This window comes from Coenobita brevimanus, chromosome 62 (genome assembly GCF_032717465.1).
Source record: "Coenobita brevimanus isolate Jiangsu-jjx chromosome 62, ASM3271746v2, whole genome shotgun sequence".
Lineage (NCBI taxonomy): Eukaryota > Metazoa > Arthropoda > Malacostraca > Decapoda > Coenobitidae > Coenobita > Coenobita brevimanus.
The window spans coordinates 3,638,271-3,654,319 of NC_137015.1; the positions used below are offsets into that span (position 1 = coordinate 3,638,271).

At 41.9% G+C, this 16,049-nt stretch overlaps 1 protein-coding gene across 1 annotated transcript in view; it reads right to left on the minus strand.

Annotated features, from left to right (window-relative positions):
- Window positions 1-829: 829 nt before the first annotated feature.
- LOC145403937 (uncharacterized) overlaps window positions 830-16,049 on the minus strand; it is a 75,846-nt gene continuing 60,626 nt past the window's right edge. The window contains exons 5-15 of the mRNA XM_080275539.1: window positions 12,522-12,743; window positions 12,029-12,125; window positions 11,219-11,336; window positions 8,413-8,601; window positions 7,547-7,768; window positions 6,497-6,706; window positions 5,271-5,416; window positions 4,215-4,416; window positions 3,824-3,961; window positions 2,203-2,369; window positions 830-1,832 (exon numbers count right to left, since the gene is read on the minus strand). Of these exons, the coding sequence (XP_080131665.1) occupies window positions 830-1,832; window positions 2,203-2,369; window positions 3,824-3,961; window positions 4,215-4,416; window positions 5,271-5,416; window positions 6,497-6,706; window positions 7,547-7,768; window positions 8,413-8,601; window positions 11,219-11,336; window positions 12,029-12,125; window positions 12,522-12,743 (2,714 nt within the window). The remainder of the gene's footprint in view (window positions 1,833-2,202; window positions 2,370-3,823; window positions 3,962-4,214; window positions 4,417-5,270; window positions 5,417-6,496; window positions 6,707-7,546; window positions 7,769-8,412; window positions 8,602-11,218; window positions 11,337-12,028; window positions 12,126-12,521; window positions 12,744-16,049) is intronic.

Here is a 16,049-nt window from a genome sequence, read left to right on the forward strand (position 1 = left end):
AGGCTGAAGAGGCTAATAGTTGCCTTACAATAAGGTCAGGAATATGCAACAGCATACCTCACATAACTTGACAAGTTAACACACAGAACAGTTAAAAACTACAGTATTATTATTCCTAACTTAGGTGTACAAAAATTAATTTTGCTTTACAGTTTGCCATAATGAGTGACTAATGATATGTAGCACTCATTCACAACGGTTTCTTTGTACATGCCAGAAGATATAAACTATTCCCAACACACATATGATGAGATGATGGCTCATGGAACCAGATCGACTAATGCTCTGGTAGTTTCAGTGTTTGGACGGGAGACGATGTGTTTGAGAACTAATGTGAAAATGTCTTTGAGCAGAAGGGCAAGTCAGATATGTGTGTGCTGTCTGTCCTCAAAACATTATTAAAGGTCAAGAGGCATTTCCAGCATTTCTGTAATCCAGATTTACAGTAATTTGGTCGAAAGTGCTACAGCAGTATAGATTCAGTTCAGTGATATGTTCATGGTGATTAGCTTACTGTTGTGTCCCAGAACTTCATATTCATGCATATTCGGTCAACCTGCTTGTTGTATCCCAGACAGTAATATTACAGACATAAACTGAATGTGGAGAATCATAATCTGGTTAATTATGCACAGTTTGGGACAGAATTTAGTAAAAATGATCTGTACATAATAACTTGATTAACATGGTAAGATGAAGTTTGAGATGTAACATGACTTTTTCATTTGGGATACGTTAGGCAGTTTAGTCATGTGGCCTATACTATGTTGTACTATAGCAAAGATTATTTGTGTATAACAGGTAGAGGATTTTAAATACCTTGTGACATTTATACATTAGTGTTGTAGTGTGACTCTCGAGGCAGATGAGTATAACTACCTGTGTTGTTGGTATGTTGTCCCACTGCCCCACTAGGTGCCCCACTTGCTGCTCTTAAGCTTGCTGAGCGGCCAACAGGATGTCTTGCCGCTCCTGCTCCCACCCCATACACTCCTCCCATCTCCCCAATTTGCCCATATATCTTGTGACCAGTAGTGCGTCCATAGATATCCTGGAGGGAGCTTTGGTGGCTTGCCTCTTGGGGAATGGGTGGGAGAGGTATTTGTGGGGCTTGTGGCAGCTTATAAGGACTGCCAGGGGCTGGGGTAGTGCGTCCATACACTCCTTGAGGACTGTGGGAGCCACTTCCGATCCTGGAGCCAGGCCTTCCCAAGTGACCATAGATACCCTGTATTCCCCCAGGCCCCTTGTGACCATAAATGGCATGTGCAGAGGCAGAGGCAGGATGGTACTGAGTGTGAGAGGGGGAGGCAGAGTTTGAGGGCTGTAACGTGTGGACTGGGGAGGAAGATCCAGGCTGGTTAAGGGCAGCAGAGTGAGCAGTACCTGGATTTGTTGTTCCAGAATGTGGATGTGGCTGAGGTGGGACTGGGGAGCTGCGTGTGCTGTTACCTCCACTGCCGCTATGGTAACCACTGGACTGGCTGCTGTTGAAACTGTTTTGTGCTGCCACCATTAAGTCATCCTCACCTTGCTGTCTCTTTGGGTCTACAGCTAAAGAATCAGTAAAGGATGTGAGAGGCCGAGTGCTGTAAATTGGGTCTACTGGTGGCTTGATGTCCCGTGTTAGGTTCCTTTGTCGCCGGATAACTACTGTAGATTCAGTTGCTGGATAAAGTAGGGATCCGGGGACAGGAGAAACTGTTCTCCCTGCCCTGTAGGGGCTGCCAGGAGATGAAGAGAGGGAAGGGCGGTGGTGTGATGTGGCTTTTGGAGAAGTCACCTGGCCAGGATCACGAGGCAGCTGACTCAGGTCATCCACACTATTGGATCTGCATCACCACAAGAAGAGGAAAAACATTTGGTTGATTTTTATAGGGAATGTTGAAGCTAATTTACTAACCAGCAACTGCCGTAAGTATTTCTTTGAAATAGGCTGGTTGTGTGAATTATCATTTGTTGAACAAGTGCTGTACAATATTATGATTGGTTGAAGCCAACTATTTTGAGGCAGGGTTTGTATGACAAAAATCATGCTGATTATATATATGAAGTCACCTTTGTTTATGTTATCTAGTGCTTAAGGCTAATATTAACATATTGATTGATTTCCAATTAAATTTAGCATGAGTCACCCCAATGAATCATGTCAGTTTTATACAGCAGTTAAATTAGTAGTGTGTTAAAATGCCAGTGACTTACCTGTTCCTAGGATTATCTGTGGCCCCTGAGTGAACACCAGACTCCTCCGAGTGATCCGGGGGGGTGTTAGATGAAGAAGAGGTTGACGGTGAGTGGCTGCGATGACTGGGGTCTTCACCAGGCACTCCTGAATCATTGCTGCGAGTGCTACGTGGTGTCAGGGGGCCCTGGTGGGAGGAACAGATCAGATCAGTAAAAGGTCAGAAAGGCTGGACTGCTTAACCTTTGCATTTCACAGTACCTCACATAGTGCTTGATTTTTCTGCGTGAACGTGAATTCCTCACCTTAATGTGGCTGTGTAATCACAGTAGAGTATGTTGAAATTGCTTCCAGTAATGTTTTGATTTGTGGAAAATGTAGAAGTATATTACAGCTGTAAGTAATTTAGTCATTCACATTTTTGGCTGAATAATGTACAGAGTTTGATTATACCCAAATTTTCAAGTAAAAAAAAAAAAGAAGTGATTATGGGATAGTCAGGGTACTTTGAAACTAGAAAGTCCTTATACTGTACTGTATTTCATTTTCATTTTTGGTATTGAAGGCTCCAACATGCTTGCATGCGTCAGCCTTGGTCACCCAATGGCGGCTCGTCATGCTGCTCGATCTCTGGCAGCTTCCCCATTTAGTCCCTTAACCCTGAGGTCACAATCAGTGACCTTGTCCCAGGTCTTTTTTGGTCTGTCTCTCACTACCCTGCCCCCAACATTAACACTTCTCACTTTCTGTACCGTGATGAAACCCTAACATAAATATGAAATACAGTACACAAGTAAATGAGATGATTATATTGATAAAAATTCCCACATTATTATTCTGTAGTTTTGTTAATGATGTCCTGAGGATTTCAGAAAGCTTCTTCTGATGAATTTCATTACTCCAGCATCAGAACTGTCATATATCAAAGGAATGCATCAAATATCACTGATTGATGTTTGCAATACAGTATTTTGCACTTAGTTTTAGTTTACTTTTCTGTGAACATTTACTATGTCATGTATTCTTAGTTACCCAGAATTACCAGACAGCAAAGTAGTGAAGAAACTTTGACTTGGTCCAAGTTTATCCAGCATATAGGCAACATCACATCTTTTATCAACAGTTAAAAATAAAATCTTCTGTTTTATGGTCTTCACTCCCATCTTAAATGTCAGGACCAACTTGCATAGGCCGGGGCTCCTATGCTTCTCGTGGGGCAACATAGGATTGGTTGATGGATGGATGGATATTAAATAGGCTGTGAAGGTTCTGTGGACCTTATTAATGGGCCTTAATTATTTATCATAATATATTAAAAAGTAGTATTTTCGGTCATTTTTGTGCACGTTGATATTCATTCATGTTTGCTTGTGGTGGTTTTGTTAACTCTTTGTGCAGTGATGAACATATAAACAGTTTTACCTTGTGAATCTGGTGAGGTTGCATTATCCTTGCTCTTTCCGTTTTGTTCAGTTTAGAAAAAAAAGTTCTTGAGAAGGGCATATAAAGGTCTTCCTTTTCAAAAAGCCTCAAGACTAGAATTACTAAAAATATATATTTTTTATTTTTTATTTTTATTTTTTTATTTTTAATCATCAAACTGATGAGGTTAAACTCGAGAGGAGAGTGTGAAAATTGCACCTGAGTTTCAAGGAGATGAGAGTGCTGTGGGCTGCGAAGGTTGAGGTGGTCAGTGTCCTCATAGTCGGGGACCTGTTGTGTTGGCCAGGTCTGTGCTGAACCAACACCTTCACCCAGTGCACGGTGGTATGCCAGAATCTGTTAGGGTAAATGGGTTAGATGGAGTGGGAACAGTAATCTTTTAGTAGTATTCATAATCATTGTCACAGCAGCATTCATCATCAGTGGTTTAGCATCCAGTGAAGTTTATGCCATTGATCTGTAATCACGAATTGCATCCAGCATGTTTTCTGTCTCTGCAGCAATTTTAGATATTGCTTTCATTGTGATAGATTGTGACTTTTCTTTATCATAAAACCACATAAACTTTCTTTTACCCAGGTGTCCTCACCTGCTGCCTGTCCACATATCTTGGATCAGAACTTTGCTTCTCTTGCCTTTGCAGCCTCACAAGTGGAGTGCTACCAGGTTCCTGTCCTGTCTCCCGCAATAGAGCATAATCTCCTGCTTCATCGTCTGAATCTGAGAGTGTTGTTACTCGCTGGTAAGTAGAATCTCTTGCTGTCTTAGGAGACTTGGTTGGTCTTGACTTCCTGTTAAAGGTAAAAGTAACAGATTTAGTGAAAGGAGTTTATTGGAATTTTCAAACTGTTCTTGTTGTGTGTTTGTAGAAGTCAAAGTGATTGAGTGTTCTTATTGGTCACAGTGTAGTTTCATGTACAATAGTATTAGAGGGACCTCTGCTTTGCATTTTGATCTTCATTAGTGTAGACATTATGGTAAATGGGCAGAGTTTTAGCAGAGAAACATAACTGTGTGATGTGAGTTATAAATGCCTGTGAGAGCTTGATGAGTTTGGACATTATGGCAAGAATGCAGAGCATCAGATGTGTTCTGCATTATGTTAGTAAAGGAACTGGGAGGTGTAGGACTGGTGATGGAGGAGACTGATGGAAGTGCCAGTTATCAAAGACTGTGTGGAACTACTGAAAGGAGAGCAAAATACAAGATGAATGGAAACCTAGTGAATTTGAGGGTGAGTGAATTTCATGAATAAGACCGTACAAGGAAACTGAGGTTAATGCTTTTTGTAGTTGGGGATAAATTTCTTATGTGTTTGTCTGTGCTCATTTGTGCTTGCCAGCAGTTTTCATGTATCAGACAAATGGGTGTTTGGCAGTGCTTGTTTGCTAGGTGTGAACTGACCTTTTAAAAAACGTGAAATGAGGGCCTAGTAGGTGGGTGAAGAGGATAGTAGATCTCAGGAGTAAACATTAACACAGGAAGACAAAACTACTTAAGGACCCCCCCCCCCCCAAAAAAAAAAACAACAAAAAAAAAAAAAAGCCTACCTTCACAAGCATTGGTTGTTATTCTTTTCATATGTAGCTGCAAGCTGAGTGAACCCTCAGATAAACCAGACTAATATAATATATATGCCTCATACCTGGGTGATGTAGCAGTGTCTTCAAAGGTGACTCTGGGTGATGAAGGCTTGGTTTGTTCAAGGTTTGAGTGTGCGTGTATGGGTTTGCTTGGCCGCAACCAGTAGATTTCCTCAGCTTGGCCTCGTGCTCGCTTCTCTTGGTGGTCCTGTAAAGAGCCAGTAAGATTAGCCAAAACTACTAAACAACTGTTAAATATTGAACAGCATTCAGTTACTGTATTATTATATGACTCTTGGTGGGGGCACTCGCCATCCATTCACACGATGTAGTGTTGCTTTGGGTGTCTGCCCTTTCATCTCTTCCTTCCTCATCTGTCTTTCTTTCCTTCATTCTTTCCTCTTCCTTCTGCCTATGGCTACAGGTGACTTTACACTCCCTCTTCTGTCTTTCCTTCATTGTTTCCTCTCCCTTCTGCCTATGGGTGACTCTACACTGAGTAACAAGCCAAATGGTTTCCTGTACACCAGGAAACTATTTACTATGTTGGGTGGTAATGATATAACCAAATTATGGTGCCCGGCGGTTTAGTGGGTAATTAAGGTGCTCCAGTCAAATTGAGCCAGTGCAGGTTTATAGCCAAGGGGTGGTTGGGGTTTATTGCTCATGTAATGCCACTCAGGGATGAGTGAGACTGGTCACACTCATCTTAAATGTCAGGACCAACTTGCTTAGCCCCGGGCTCCGGTCCTCTTGGGGCAACATAGGATTGGATGATGAATGAATGGATTATATGAATCTCATTTTCGTTTTCGTTTTCGTTTTTAAAGGCTCCAACATGCTTGCATGCGTCGGCCTTGGTCACCTAATGGCGGCTCTCCATGCTGCATGATCCTTTGCAGCCTCCCTGTTCAGTCCCTTAACCCTGAGGTCACACTTAATGACCTCATCCCATGTCTTTCTCGGTCTACCCCTCGTAACCCCACCCCCAATATTAACACTTCTCACCTTCCTCACCCAATTATCATCCCCCATCCTCTCCACATGTCCAAATCGGTGTTATCGTAAAGTCCCAACAGCACAAAAACTTGTCTAGTGTCTACAAAATTAAACATAAGGGAAAATGTGACAGCTACATTTTTATGAACTTGTGTTCACCTTCTGAACTACACTTTCAATAGATTTCTTGAGTTTTGAATGAGCATTAGCATAGGATTATCTATAAAATTCATTTACTGTAAATAGGTATGAAAATGTAACTTCCACAAAATCTTGAACTTGTGCCCACCTTCTGGACTACACTCATGATGGATTTCTTGGGTGTAGGGTCAGTAATAGCATAGGCCTTTCCTGCACCCACCACTAGCAGTGGTGGTGCGGAGAGAGGGCTGGGGCAGGCAGCGGTGGCCAACTCCACATCATTTACTAGCTTGATGGAGCGAGCAGATGACACACATGCTCGACCCACTGTCACTCTCAGTTTGAAGGTCCATGATGACTGATGGAGGAAGACAGAGTTTAGAGTTAGGTTACATGATGAGTGCTGATCTGTTTTTTTTCTGAATGTGTTTTTAAGCAATTGGTTTATCTGTAAATAGTTTATGGGTGCAATATAGTACTACAGTGATCATAGTCATCCTCATGACCCTGTTTCCTTTGCAAATGTAAGGTAGATTGATCTAAAAGCATTGCTGTTTGATCTCTTTTTGGGACATAAAGTAGAGAATTTCAGTCGTAGCTACAGTTTCCTCTGACATAAAGTTTCAAGGGTACTTATAACACAAGTTTTCAATAGTGAGGTTACCACACCCTTATACTACCAGAGGAAGATAGTATAGTGTCTTCCGGTTCCACCTTTTTAGCAGCCTTTTAGAGCAAATTGGTTTAGTACAAGGAATATATAAGTACAGTAATGTACTTTTTTTAGCTCTTGAGTGAGGATATATTCAGGCAGTGCCTTGATAAAAATGTCATTATATAAAATGGGTAATGGATATTATTTTTAACTCTTATTCTACATGGGTCCTCTGTTAGTCTTAATAAATAATCAGGGGGTAGTAGGAATGGAATACATATGATTCAAGGGATTAACATGATTTGAATACCTGTAACCTATAACCCCTCAAGCCTTAGGGGTTGATGTTTGTTTTGGTTAAGGCCCAAATTTTTTATGTTTGATGAGATATCCATTTGGCTGATCAAGTCAGAAACTGTCTTCATGTACCCTTTCTCTATAGAAGGCTTCTGGAAGTTAACTAAAATTGTCTGACAGTAGAAAGAATACAGTAATATAAAGGTGTTTATATAGTAAAGAATAAACAGTACGGTATATGTTTACCTTTAGAGTGAGGAGGAGCCACAGTGCAGCCCAGAGTGCAAGGTGGAGGACAGTTGCCACAACAGCAGCTAGGACGAGTGCATCAAGAGACCCACGATAGACCATACACAGATCCCACAACACAGGACCTTGGCATACCCCCAGCCCGACCACTGCACCCAGTCCAGCAGCCTGCACACACCACCACCACCCAGACCCACCACCACATGGCTCATCATCAAGCTAGAAAGTGAGAAAGTGGAGAGATATTCAGATAAACTTGGTATTGGCTTTTGCTCAGTAATGTCAGTGAAAGTGAAGATCATTAAGATTATTACTGTATATATTTATTTTATTACAGTTTTACGTATACATTCCACTAGTTTGTTACTGAACAAAAACATAAGCATCTGCTTCAGTTGGAGCATTTTACTGAAATACAACTTAAGTATTTGCTACACTTCCTTGTTATTAAAATATAGCGTAAATATTACTTACACTTGGATTATGGAAGAAATGCTGGACTACTTTAGTATGTGATGCATTTTAGATTATTTAACTATAGCTTCTATATTTGTCACACTTTGGATGATATATGCATTGAATTGCAGCTTAAGTGTCTACTTTGATCCATATTATTGCTATGAATTAATCGCAATTTAAGTATCTCCTACACTTGAGTATATGTTGATCGACAGTGTTATGATAAATTATTGAACCACATCTTCAAGATTTAATTATTGAACTACAGTTTAAATAAACCTGTATGCCGGTACTTTACTCTGGATTACATTATTAAATTAGTATCTTTGTCTGTCACACTCAGATTTTGTGACGTTTTGTCGACCATGAGCCACACCGCCAACAAAAACAATCGAGTTGCATACCATAATGTGATAGCGCTGACGACTACGGCACACAAACTCAGCAAACTTGTGGTATCCATAGAAGTAGAGACAGGAGGAAGAGGCTGTGAGAAGGACCACTGATGCTACCAAAAGCCCCACAGAGGAGGGCAGGTCCAGCAGAAAGGCCTCACCCCCATGCAACTCACCCGCTGTACCACATACATGGAGCTGGTAAGGGAGGAGTAATTAATTAATGCTTTTGTTTCAGTTGGGCATTTGAATATTTTTACCAGGTTAACATCAGATTTTTTTTTTTTTTTTCCATTCTAATTTAACTCAGAGGAATCCTAGCAATGAAGGCTTCAAAAATTGTCTCAAATTCCCAGTAATCCATTTAGTGTGCTTAGTATGCCTCCAGTTGAATTGAGCCAGTGTAGGTTTATATCCAATGGGTGGTTGGGGTTCATTGCTCATGTAATGCCACTCAGGGATGAGTGAGACTGGTCACTCTGATCTTAAATGTCAGGAGCAACTCGCCTAGCCCCAGGCACCTATGCTCCTCATTGGGCAACACTGACTTAAATGATGAATGAATGAAAGTACACCTAAGGATTATGATTAGGCTGACACCAGATTATTTGGTTCAGTCAAGAGAAATTGTAGCAGTCAGAGGGTTGATAAATTGTTTTATTGACTGAGTCATTCATGGTACTGTACATAACAGTGTAATAGCAAATGTCTAGACAAATAATAAGTAAATAAAAAAATAGAATCACAGCATTAAACCGCATAGATTGAAAAGTCCTGCTTTGTCAGGATCTGAAGCAAGATTTTAGTGAAAGTGAAGAGGATTAGTGATAAGAGGTGGAAGAGGAGACAGGTGATGGGAGAGAAAAAGGGAATTGTGTTACAAATGTGAGGAGTTTATTAGTAAAGAAGAAGTGATGAAGCTGGTATGGAAGGATATGTGGAGTTTGTTGATGGGGTTGAATAATTATAAAATTCAAGTGAGATAATGGGGAAAGGAAAGAGAGATAATAAGTGATGAGAAAAAGAAGGATGAACTATGGTGAAAAGGAAAGGAGAATAATGTAGTGATGAAGTAGGAGAAATTATGAATCTGGTGAGGAAGGAGCTCTGGAAAGTGATAATGAAGTAGAAGAGGGATTGTAATGAAAGTGGAGTGAGTGATGATTGAGTGGACAGAAAAGTCGTGGTGATAGAGAAGTAACACACAATCTCATGATACTCCTATGAAGTATGGTATTTGGGTCTGAGGTTAGCATCCAGAATGCAGTACATTTCAGGGTTAGAGGCTGGCTTACATAAGAAAAGCTGCAGCCACCTTTTAGAGACTCAAATTCATGCACCCACAGCCCATGGCCTTCATTCTGGCTGTACCTTGTCCACTTCAGCTTTACCTGAAATTGCCATCTTTCCAGCTTGAATCCTGAGCACAACATGAAAATATGGTAGTCATGAACAGTACCCTAGATGGATATAGAGCATAGTATTGTCTTATTCTGTCATTGAGCTAGTGGAAATATGCTTCAACATGACAAAAATCTCAGCCAAATTATGGTGGATAAGTTCTAGTGCCTTATATGGCTAGACTACAAGTTGAAAGAAAAATGAATTATAATGCCAAGGAAAGGCATATACTGTACAATGGTGTATTGGTAAAGGAAAAGAAATTATGCCTCATACATTTCACTTTCATAGCTGCAGTAAGAAGGGTTTTCGAAAGAAGATGCAAGGGAGCTCGTAGAGAATTGTGGGTTTGTGACAAGGATGTAAAAGTGGGTAGATGAGAGACATAGGTTAATGATTCTGTAGTTATAAGTGAAGAGGTCCAGGTTGAAATTAACTGTATTAATTCATATGTTCATTCCTGTTAATGGTTTCTTATTTCAGGAGCTTACTAACATCACAACACTTCTTCCCTCTGCTGTGCTGTTCTCCAAAGAGGGTGAAAACATGACAACATTTCATACTCCTGCTGCGCTGTTCAGGAAAGTGGGTGAGTACAGTGCATAGACTTTCATATTGTGCATAACCAGTGATAACCGTGACTAGAAATTTTCTTGCATTGACATTCTTGCACTTTTATTTTTTTAATTCTCATGCTTTGGCATCTCACCGTTTTATCCCCACACCTTTCTTTCTCTGGACATCGATACAGTCATTGTTCATACATCTGAGGTGCTAGACTTATAAAATGATACAAACTTTTTTATGATCTTGTCAGTTTAGCATGATCTCGTGTTATTATAGTTTGAAGAGAGCACAAAGAAGCAGCTGATACAGGCTGTATCTAAATCAGTATATCCTAGTAGCAACTGTCTTCTTCTTCTAGTGCCATATTTCTTTGTCACCGTGTTTTCCATAATTTTTAAGTCTAGCTGCGGGTATGATAATCCCGGCCGATGTAAGTGTTGATGTGTTTTTTTTGCTGCTTAAATTTTGATATTGCCTTAGCACAAATGGATGAAATGATTGGAAGGAAACAATAGGACAGGAGAAAGAACTTAACCCTATCAGTCAGATGACATATTTTCTAATTTATTCTCACCATTACCTGACAGTTGTATCCACCTTAAGCCAGACTTTTCTTGCAGGAGGGGTTACATATTGCTTTCATTAACTTCTCTCTTAGAAGGTTCATCACTGAATAAAATTATATGGTAGCAACAAGGATAAAGTATGTCCTCAAGCTGATCAGGCAAAAATCTTTCCTCTGCTCTCCTTACCATCCCACTTCCTTCACATAGAGTTGCGAGCCAGTTACATGATTTTTTTTTTTTTTTTTTTTTTTTTGAACATTGTATAACTTTTCTGAACTTACCTTGTAGAGAATAGTGAAGGCTGTAATGAGGAGGATAGTGTGGATGCCATTGAGGATCAGTTGTAAGGAGAACACCAAACCAAACTTTTTGTTGGTGTGCCAGAACACTGATGGGTACCTGAGGGCAGAGGGTGGTGGGAGTTAGTGAGTTGTGATGGGGGGTAACCTGTGGAGAGTTAGTGAATTAAAATGGGATGTTAATTAGTGGAGAGTGTAGGAAAACAAGTAGGGTGTGTCAAGTGAAGGTGGAGCTAAGTATTTTTGAGGCTTGAGTGTGAAAGGTGTGATGGTACAGGATGCCAATGGTACCATAGTTGTAGTTATTATTATTCTTGTATGTGAACTGTTTGGATGATTATGTCCGTGATGTTTAATTGGAGAGGGAGAGAGAAAAGGAGGTTGGAATTGTGACTCATAGGAAGTGGACGAGGAGCAGAAAGGACATTGACGGAAGGGAGGAAGGATGTTAAACGAAGACCATAGAGAATCATAATTACACATTACCCTTCAGTCTGATGATGTATTCAGTATTTCATTCTTGCTACCTCCAGATGACTTTGTTCATCATAGTGGAGACCTTTTATAATGAAGAGATGAGTGAAAGCTGTATAGAATATTTCCAGCACAAGAAGTCTATTTTAGGATGAATAAAATCATCTGGAAATAGCAAGAATGAAATGAAACATAAAGATGGTAGGAGCAAGACACTGAATTTTTACACTGAGCAATGGTGAACATTAACTTTCCCTTTGGTAAAAGATTTTGGTGTAAAAGTGATGTGCATCTGTCAAGGGTTAAAGTGCTGCTGACCTGATAGCAAAGACAATGAGAGCAATGGTGTAGTTGAGCAGCTCTGGGGACAGGGGGCTCCATTGTCCATCCTCAGGGAGACGTATGTACCCTGACCCTGTCCTTCCACCTCCACCATCATCTTCATTTACTCCTTTCTCTTCTTCATCCACTTCATCATCTTCTCCGGTCTTTGCTTTCCTCTTGCCATTCTGCTCCAGGTCCTTCCCCACCGCCTCGCCTCCTATCCCTGCATATATCTTCCATTCTGGGGTGACGTATGAGACTTCCCTCGGACTTTTTGCTGTGGGAGCGGCACTCTTTGGCTTCACCTCAATACCACTGGGTTTCTTTGGCTTCTCCTCAGTTGTTTTGTCCTTCTCTGCATTTTGGCTGTTTTTATTTCCTTTTTTGTAATTGCTGCTTAGTGAACTTTTCCTAGAGTTGTTTCCTTTGTTCGGCCTCCTCCTCTGGCCATTTCTGCTCGTTTCGCCAGATGCTTGTTTGTTCCTACCTCTCAGCATTGCCGCTTCTACCTCCTCACCCAAGTCCCTCCGTGACCTGTTGTGTCCTGGGATGGCGTCTCGTTCATCCTGTTCCACCAGACTATGTGAGAGAGATGGGGTTGGGGTGACTGGGATAGGGTGGGACGTGAGGGAGGCATTGGCAGCTGCGAGAACCAAGAGGCGGTCGTTGTGGGGGACTAAAAAATCCAGGTCTGTCCGCCATATTTCATCTGTGGAAAGGAGAAAAGGGGAACTAAATTTTTTCAGACTAAAGAATATTGGTACACAGAACATAAAGCTACCGGTATGTTTAATTTTTATGGGGTTGGGATAATACTGTAGTAATAGTGATGATGATGATGATTGTTTCTGTTATTTATTTTTATATTTTGTAGTACAATATGGCTTTTCTGACATTTCATTTCTCTTCTTTAAAGCCAGTCTCTTATCTTCATATTACATCTTCCTTCTTTCTCTCTAATCTTCCCTCCTTTTCTCCCTTCTTTTACTCTCTTCTGCCTTTTCCTCTTTCCTTCCTCCCTCCCTCCCTCCTATCATCACCTTCATGACCTCTCCTTCTGTCCTTCATTTCCTCTCTCCTTCCTTCCCTTCCTCCCACTCCCAAGGTGTATCATGTCCTGCCTATCCCCTCTTTCATCATCCATTACTCAGCATCAGTCCTCAGTTGTCTCTTGCTGTGACCCTTTCTCTTTCCTTCCCTCCCCATTCCTCCTCCCTCTCCCTTCCTCTTTCTCTCTTTTTTCTTCATTTCCTATCCCCTCTTCTCTCATCTTTCCACCCTCCCTCCCTTCCTTCACTATTTTCTTCTGTCATTCCCAGTTCTCTGCCCTCTCCTTCTTTGCTTCTTTCCTACTTCGCTCCTCTCCTTCTTTCCTCTTTCCTTCCCTCTTTCCTTCCTTCTTCCCTCCCTCCTCCTTCCTCTCCCTCCCTCCCTCCCTCCCTTCTGGTGTATCATCTCTCCTCCCTGGCTCCTCCATCACCATCCATTACTCAACATCACACCTCGGTTCTCCTGTGCCTTGATCCCCCCCTCCCCCCTGTGTGTGTGTGTGTGTGTGTGTGTGTGTGTGTGTGTGTGTGTGTGTGTTTTACTTCTCTTCGTTCCTCCATGCATTGTTCTCTTCCCTCTCTCATTTTCTCTTCTTTCCCCGCCCATATCCCTCTACTCCATTCCTCTTACTTCTCATTACTTCCTCCCTATATCCCGTTCCTTTCTCTCCCTCCACCTTCCCACTCCCTTCTTTCCCCCTACCATTTTTCTCCTCTTTTTTTTTTTCCCCCCCTTCCTTCCCTCACCTTATCTTTCCGTATGCCATTCCTCTCCCCCTCCCTCTTTCAATCTCCCATGCTCCCTCCATTTTTCTTTCCCCCCTTCCTACTTCCCTCACGTCTCCCTTTCTGTGTCGTTCCAGTTCTTATCATGCAAATCAGGGGGGGTGAACAAAAGGCAACTGGTCTTGGGGGAAGAGGGTCGTCAGAGAGGGGGACGGGAGGAGGTCTAGGTCCCCCCCTTCTTGCTATTGCCCCTCGCTGGTCAGAAGAAATAAGAAACACTCGTTCTTTATCACATTGAGAAGAAGCAACCCTATCCCCTTCACCCAAATTAAATCCACCCTTCCCCGTCTCCCACCCTACCACTTCGGAAAAAGCCCACTCGTTCCCTTCCCGCAGATAAAATAATCCTCCTCCTCATACCCCCACCCCATCCCATTAGGAGAAAGACCCTTCCCTCCTCCTCTCCCAGGTTGACACAGCCCCCTCTCCCCCAGTCTCTTTTCCCTCACCCCACCCTTTCAGAAGAAACAAGCCTTCCCCCTCTCCAAGTCAGAATTAGCACCTCCCTTCTCTCTCTTCCACTTCCCCCCTACCCACATCACCCCACCTCCTTCCCCCCCTCCCTCTCTCCCACCATCTTCCACCCTTTTCCCTTCTTCTCTCCACCCACCTCCCACCCCATGCCACCGTGGTCAGAAGAAATCCCCCAACCCTACCCCTCTTACTTCCTCCCCAGTTTGTCCTTCATTTCTGTTTTGTGTTCTTTGTACAGTATCCCTCATTTCATCCTATTTCTCTTTCCATATTTTCTCACGTTCCTTCTGCCCATCTCCATTTCTTCACATTTCATCCCTGTTTCTCATCCTTCCTTTCTTTCTTTCCCTTATCCTTCCTTCGTTTCTGCTTTCTTCCCAACTTCCCTTCTCCTATCCTTCCTTCTTTCCCCTTTCTTCCCATCTTTCCTCCTCCTATCTTCCTTCTTTTCCCTTTCTTTCCAACTTCCCTCCCTCCTTCCTTCCCTGCTTCTCTCTTCTCTCCAATCATCCCATCCTTCCTTTCTCCCCCTCCTTCAGGCCTCGGGAAGATCATATCACTTCCTATTGTTAGCTCGCCTTGCTGCTGGACTGTGCCAGGAAGCTCACTATTATTCACGCACAGAGCCAAGGATCCCACTTAGCTGTTTACGAATTTCTTCCGAGGATTTTTTTCTTCTTCTCTAGAACATCTGAGGTAGAAGGAAAACCACAACATATGCTACCATGTTCATATATCAGAATTTGTTCTTATATTTACAGGTACTTTGTGATGAATTTACTCCTAACGTTTACCGTATGGTTGTGAAGTGTTATGTCAGGTTTTATTTTACATTTACAGTACAGTATGATCATCTTGCGAGAAGATTATATCATAAGAAAATTGATAAGTTATGAGGGAAAGCACAGTATTTTATACAACATAGATGGTGTTTCAGAAATCACCCCAAGTCTGGTATAATCTTAGAAGTGAAGAAGGTTGGCAACATCGAGGTATTATTTTTGGCTACCACCTGACGATTTTATTCACCTTGGAAAACCTCCCTTGTAGTGAGGGGTTTAATGAAGGCTTGATCAAACCCCTCCTGTTCGAAAGGCCTCTCATCAGTTAAAGTCGTCTAGAGATTGCAAAGATAAAATAAAACGACGTCGCCATAGTGAAGATGATTACTTCTGCTTATGGTAAGCCAACGACAGCGAGAACAGAAATGAACGAGACGAGGCTGTGTAGCTAGTAGGATTATATTGGAAAACCCGCTTAAAATCTTGGTATATAGGATTTTAAAAAGCTTTCAAATATCAGACTCCTGTGTTAGTTGGTGGCCTTGACCCAATCCATCCTCTTCTGGGAACTGGTGGAGGGGGAAGAGGGTGGCTTGGAGGACATGTTGGCTGCATTTTAAGTTACACTGTGTGATGTGGTAGTGTGAGGTGTGGCAGGATGAAATGTGGAAGTGTGAAGTGTGCCAATGTGTGGTGTGGCAGTATAAAGGTGTTAATGAATTGGATGATGTATGACTTAATTTTGGCAGTGTGAGGTTTAGCTGTGTTTTTTTAGTACCCATTGACTTGTGTTAAGCTTGAAAATGGTAAAGCTTTCTCTCCTGTCCTTCCATCTTCCACGTCTTTTTCCCCATGTTATTTCCGTGCCAAGCCGTACATACAATACCGCAGCACAAATCCCATCCGAAATATATATAATGGAAA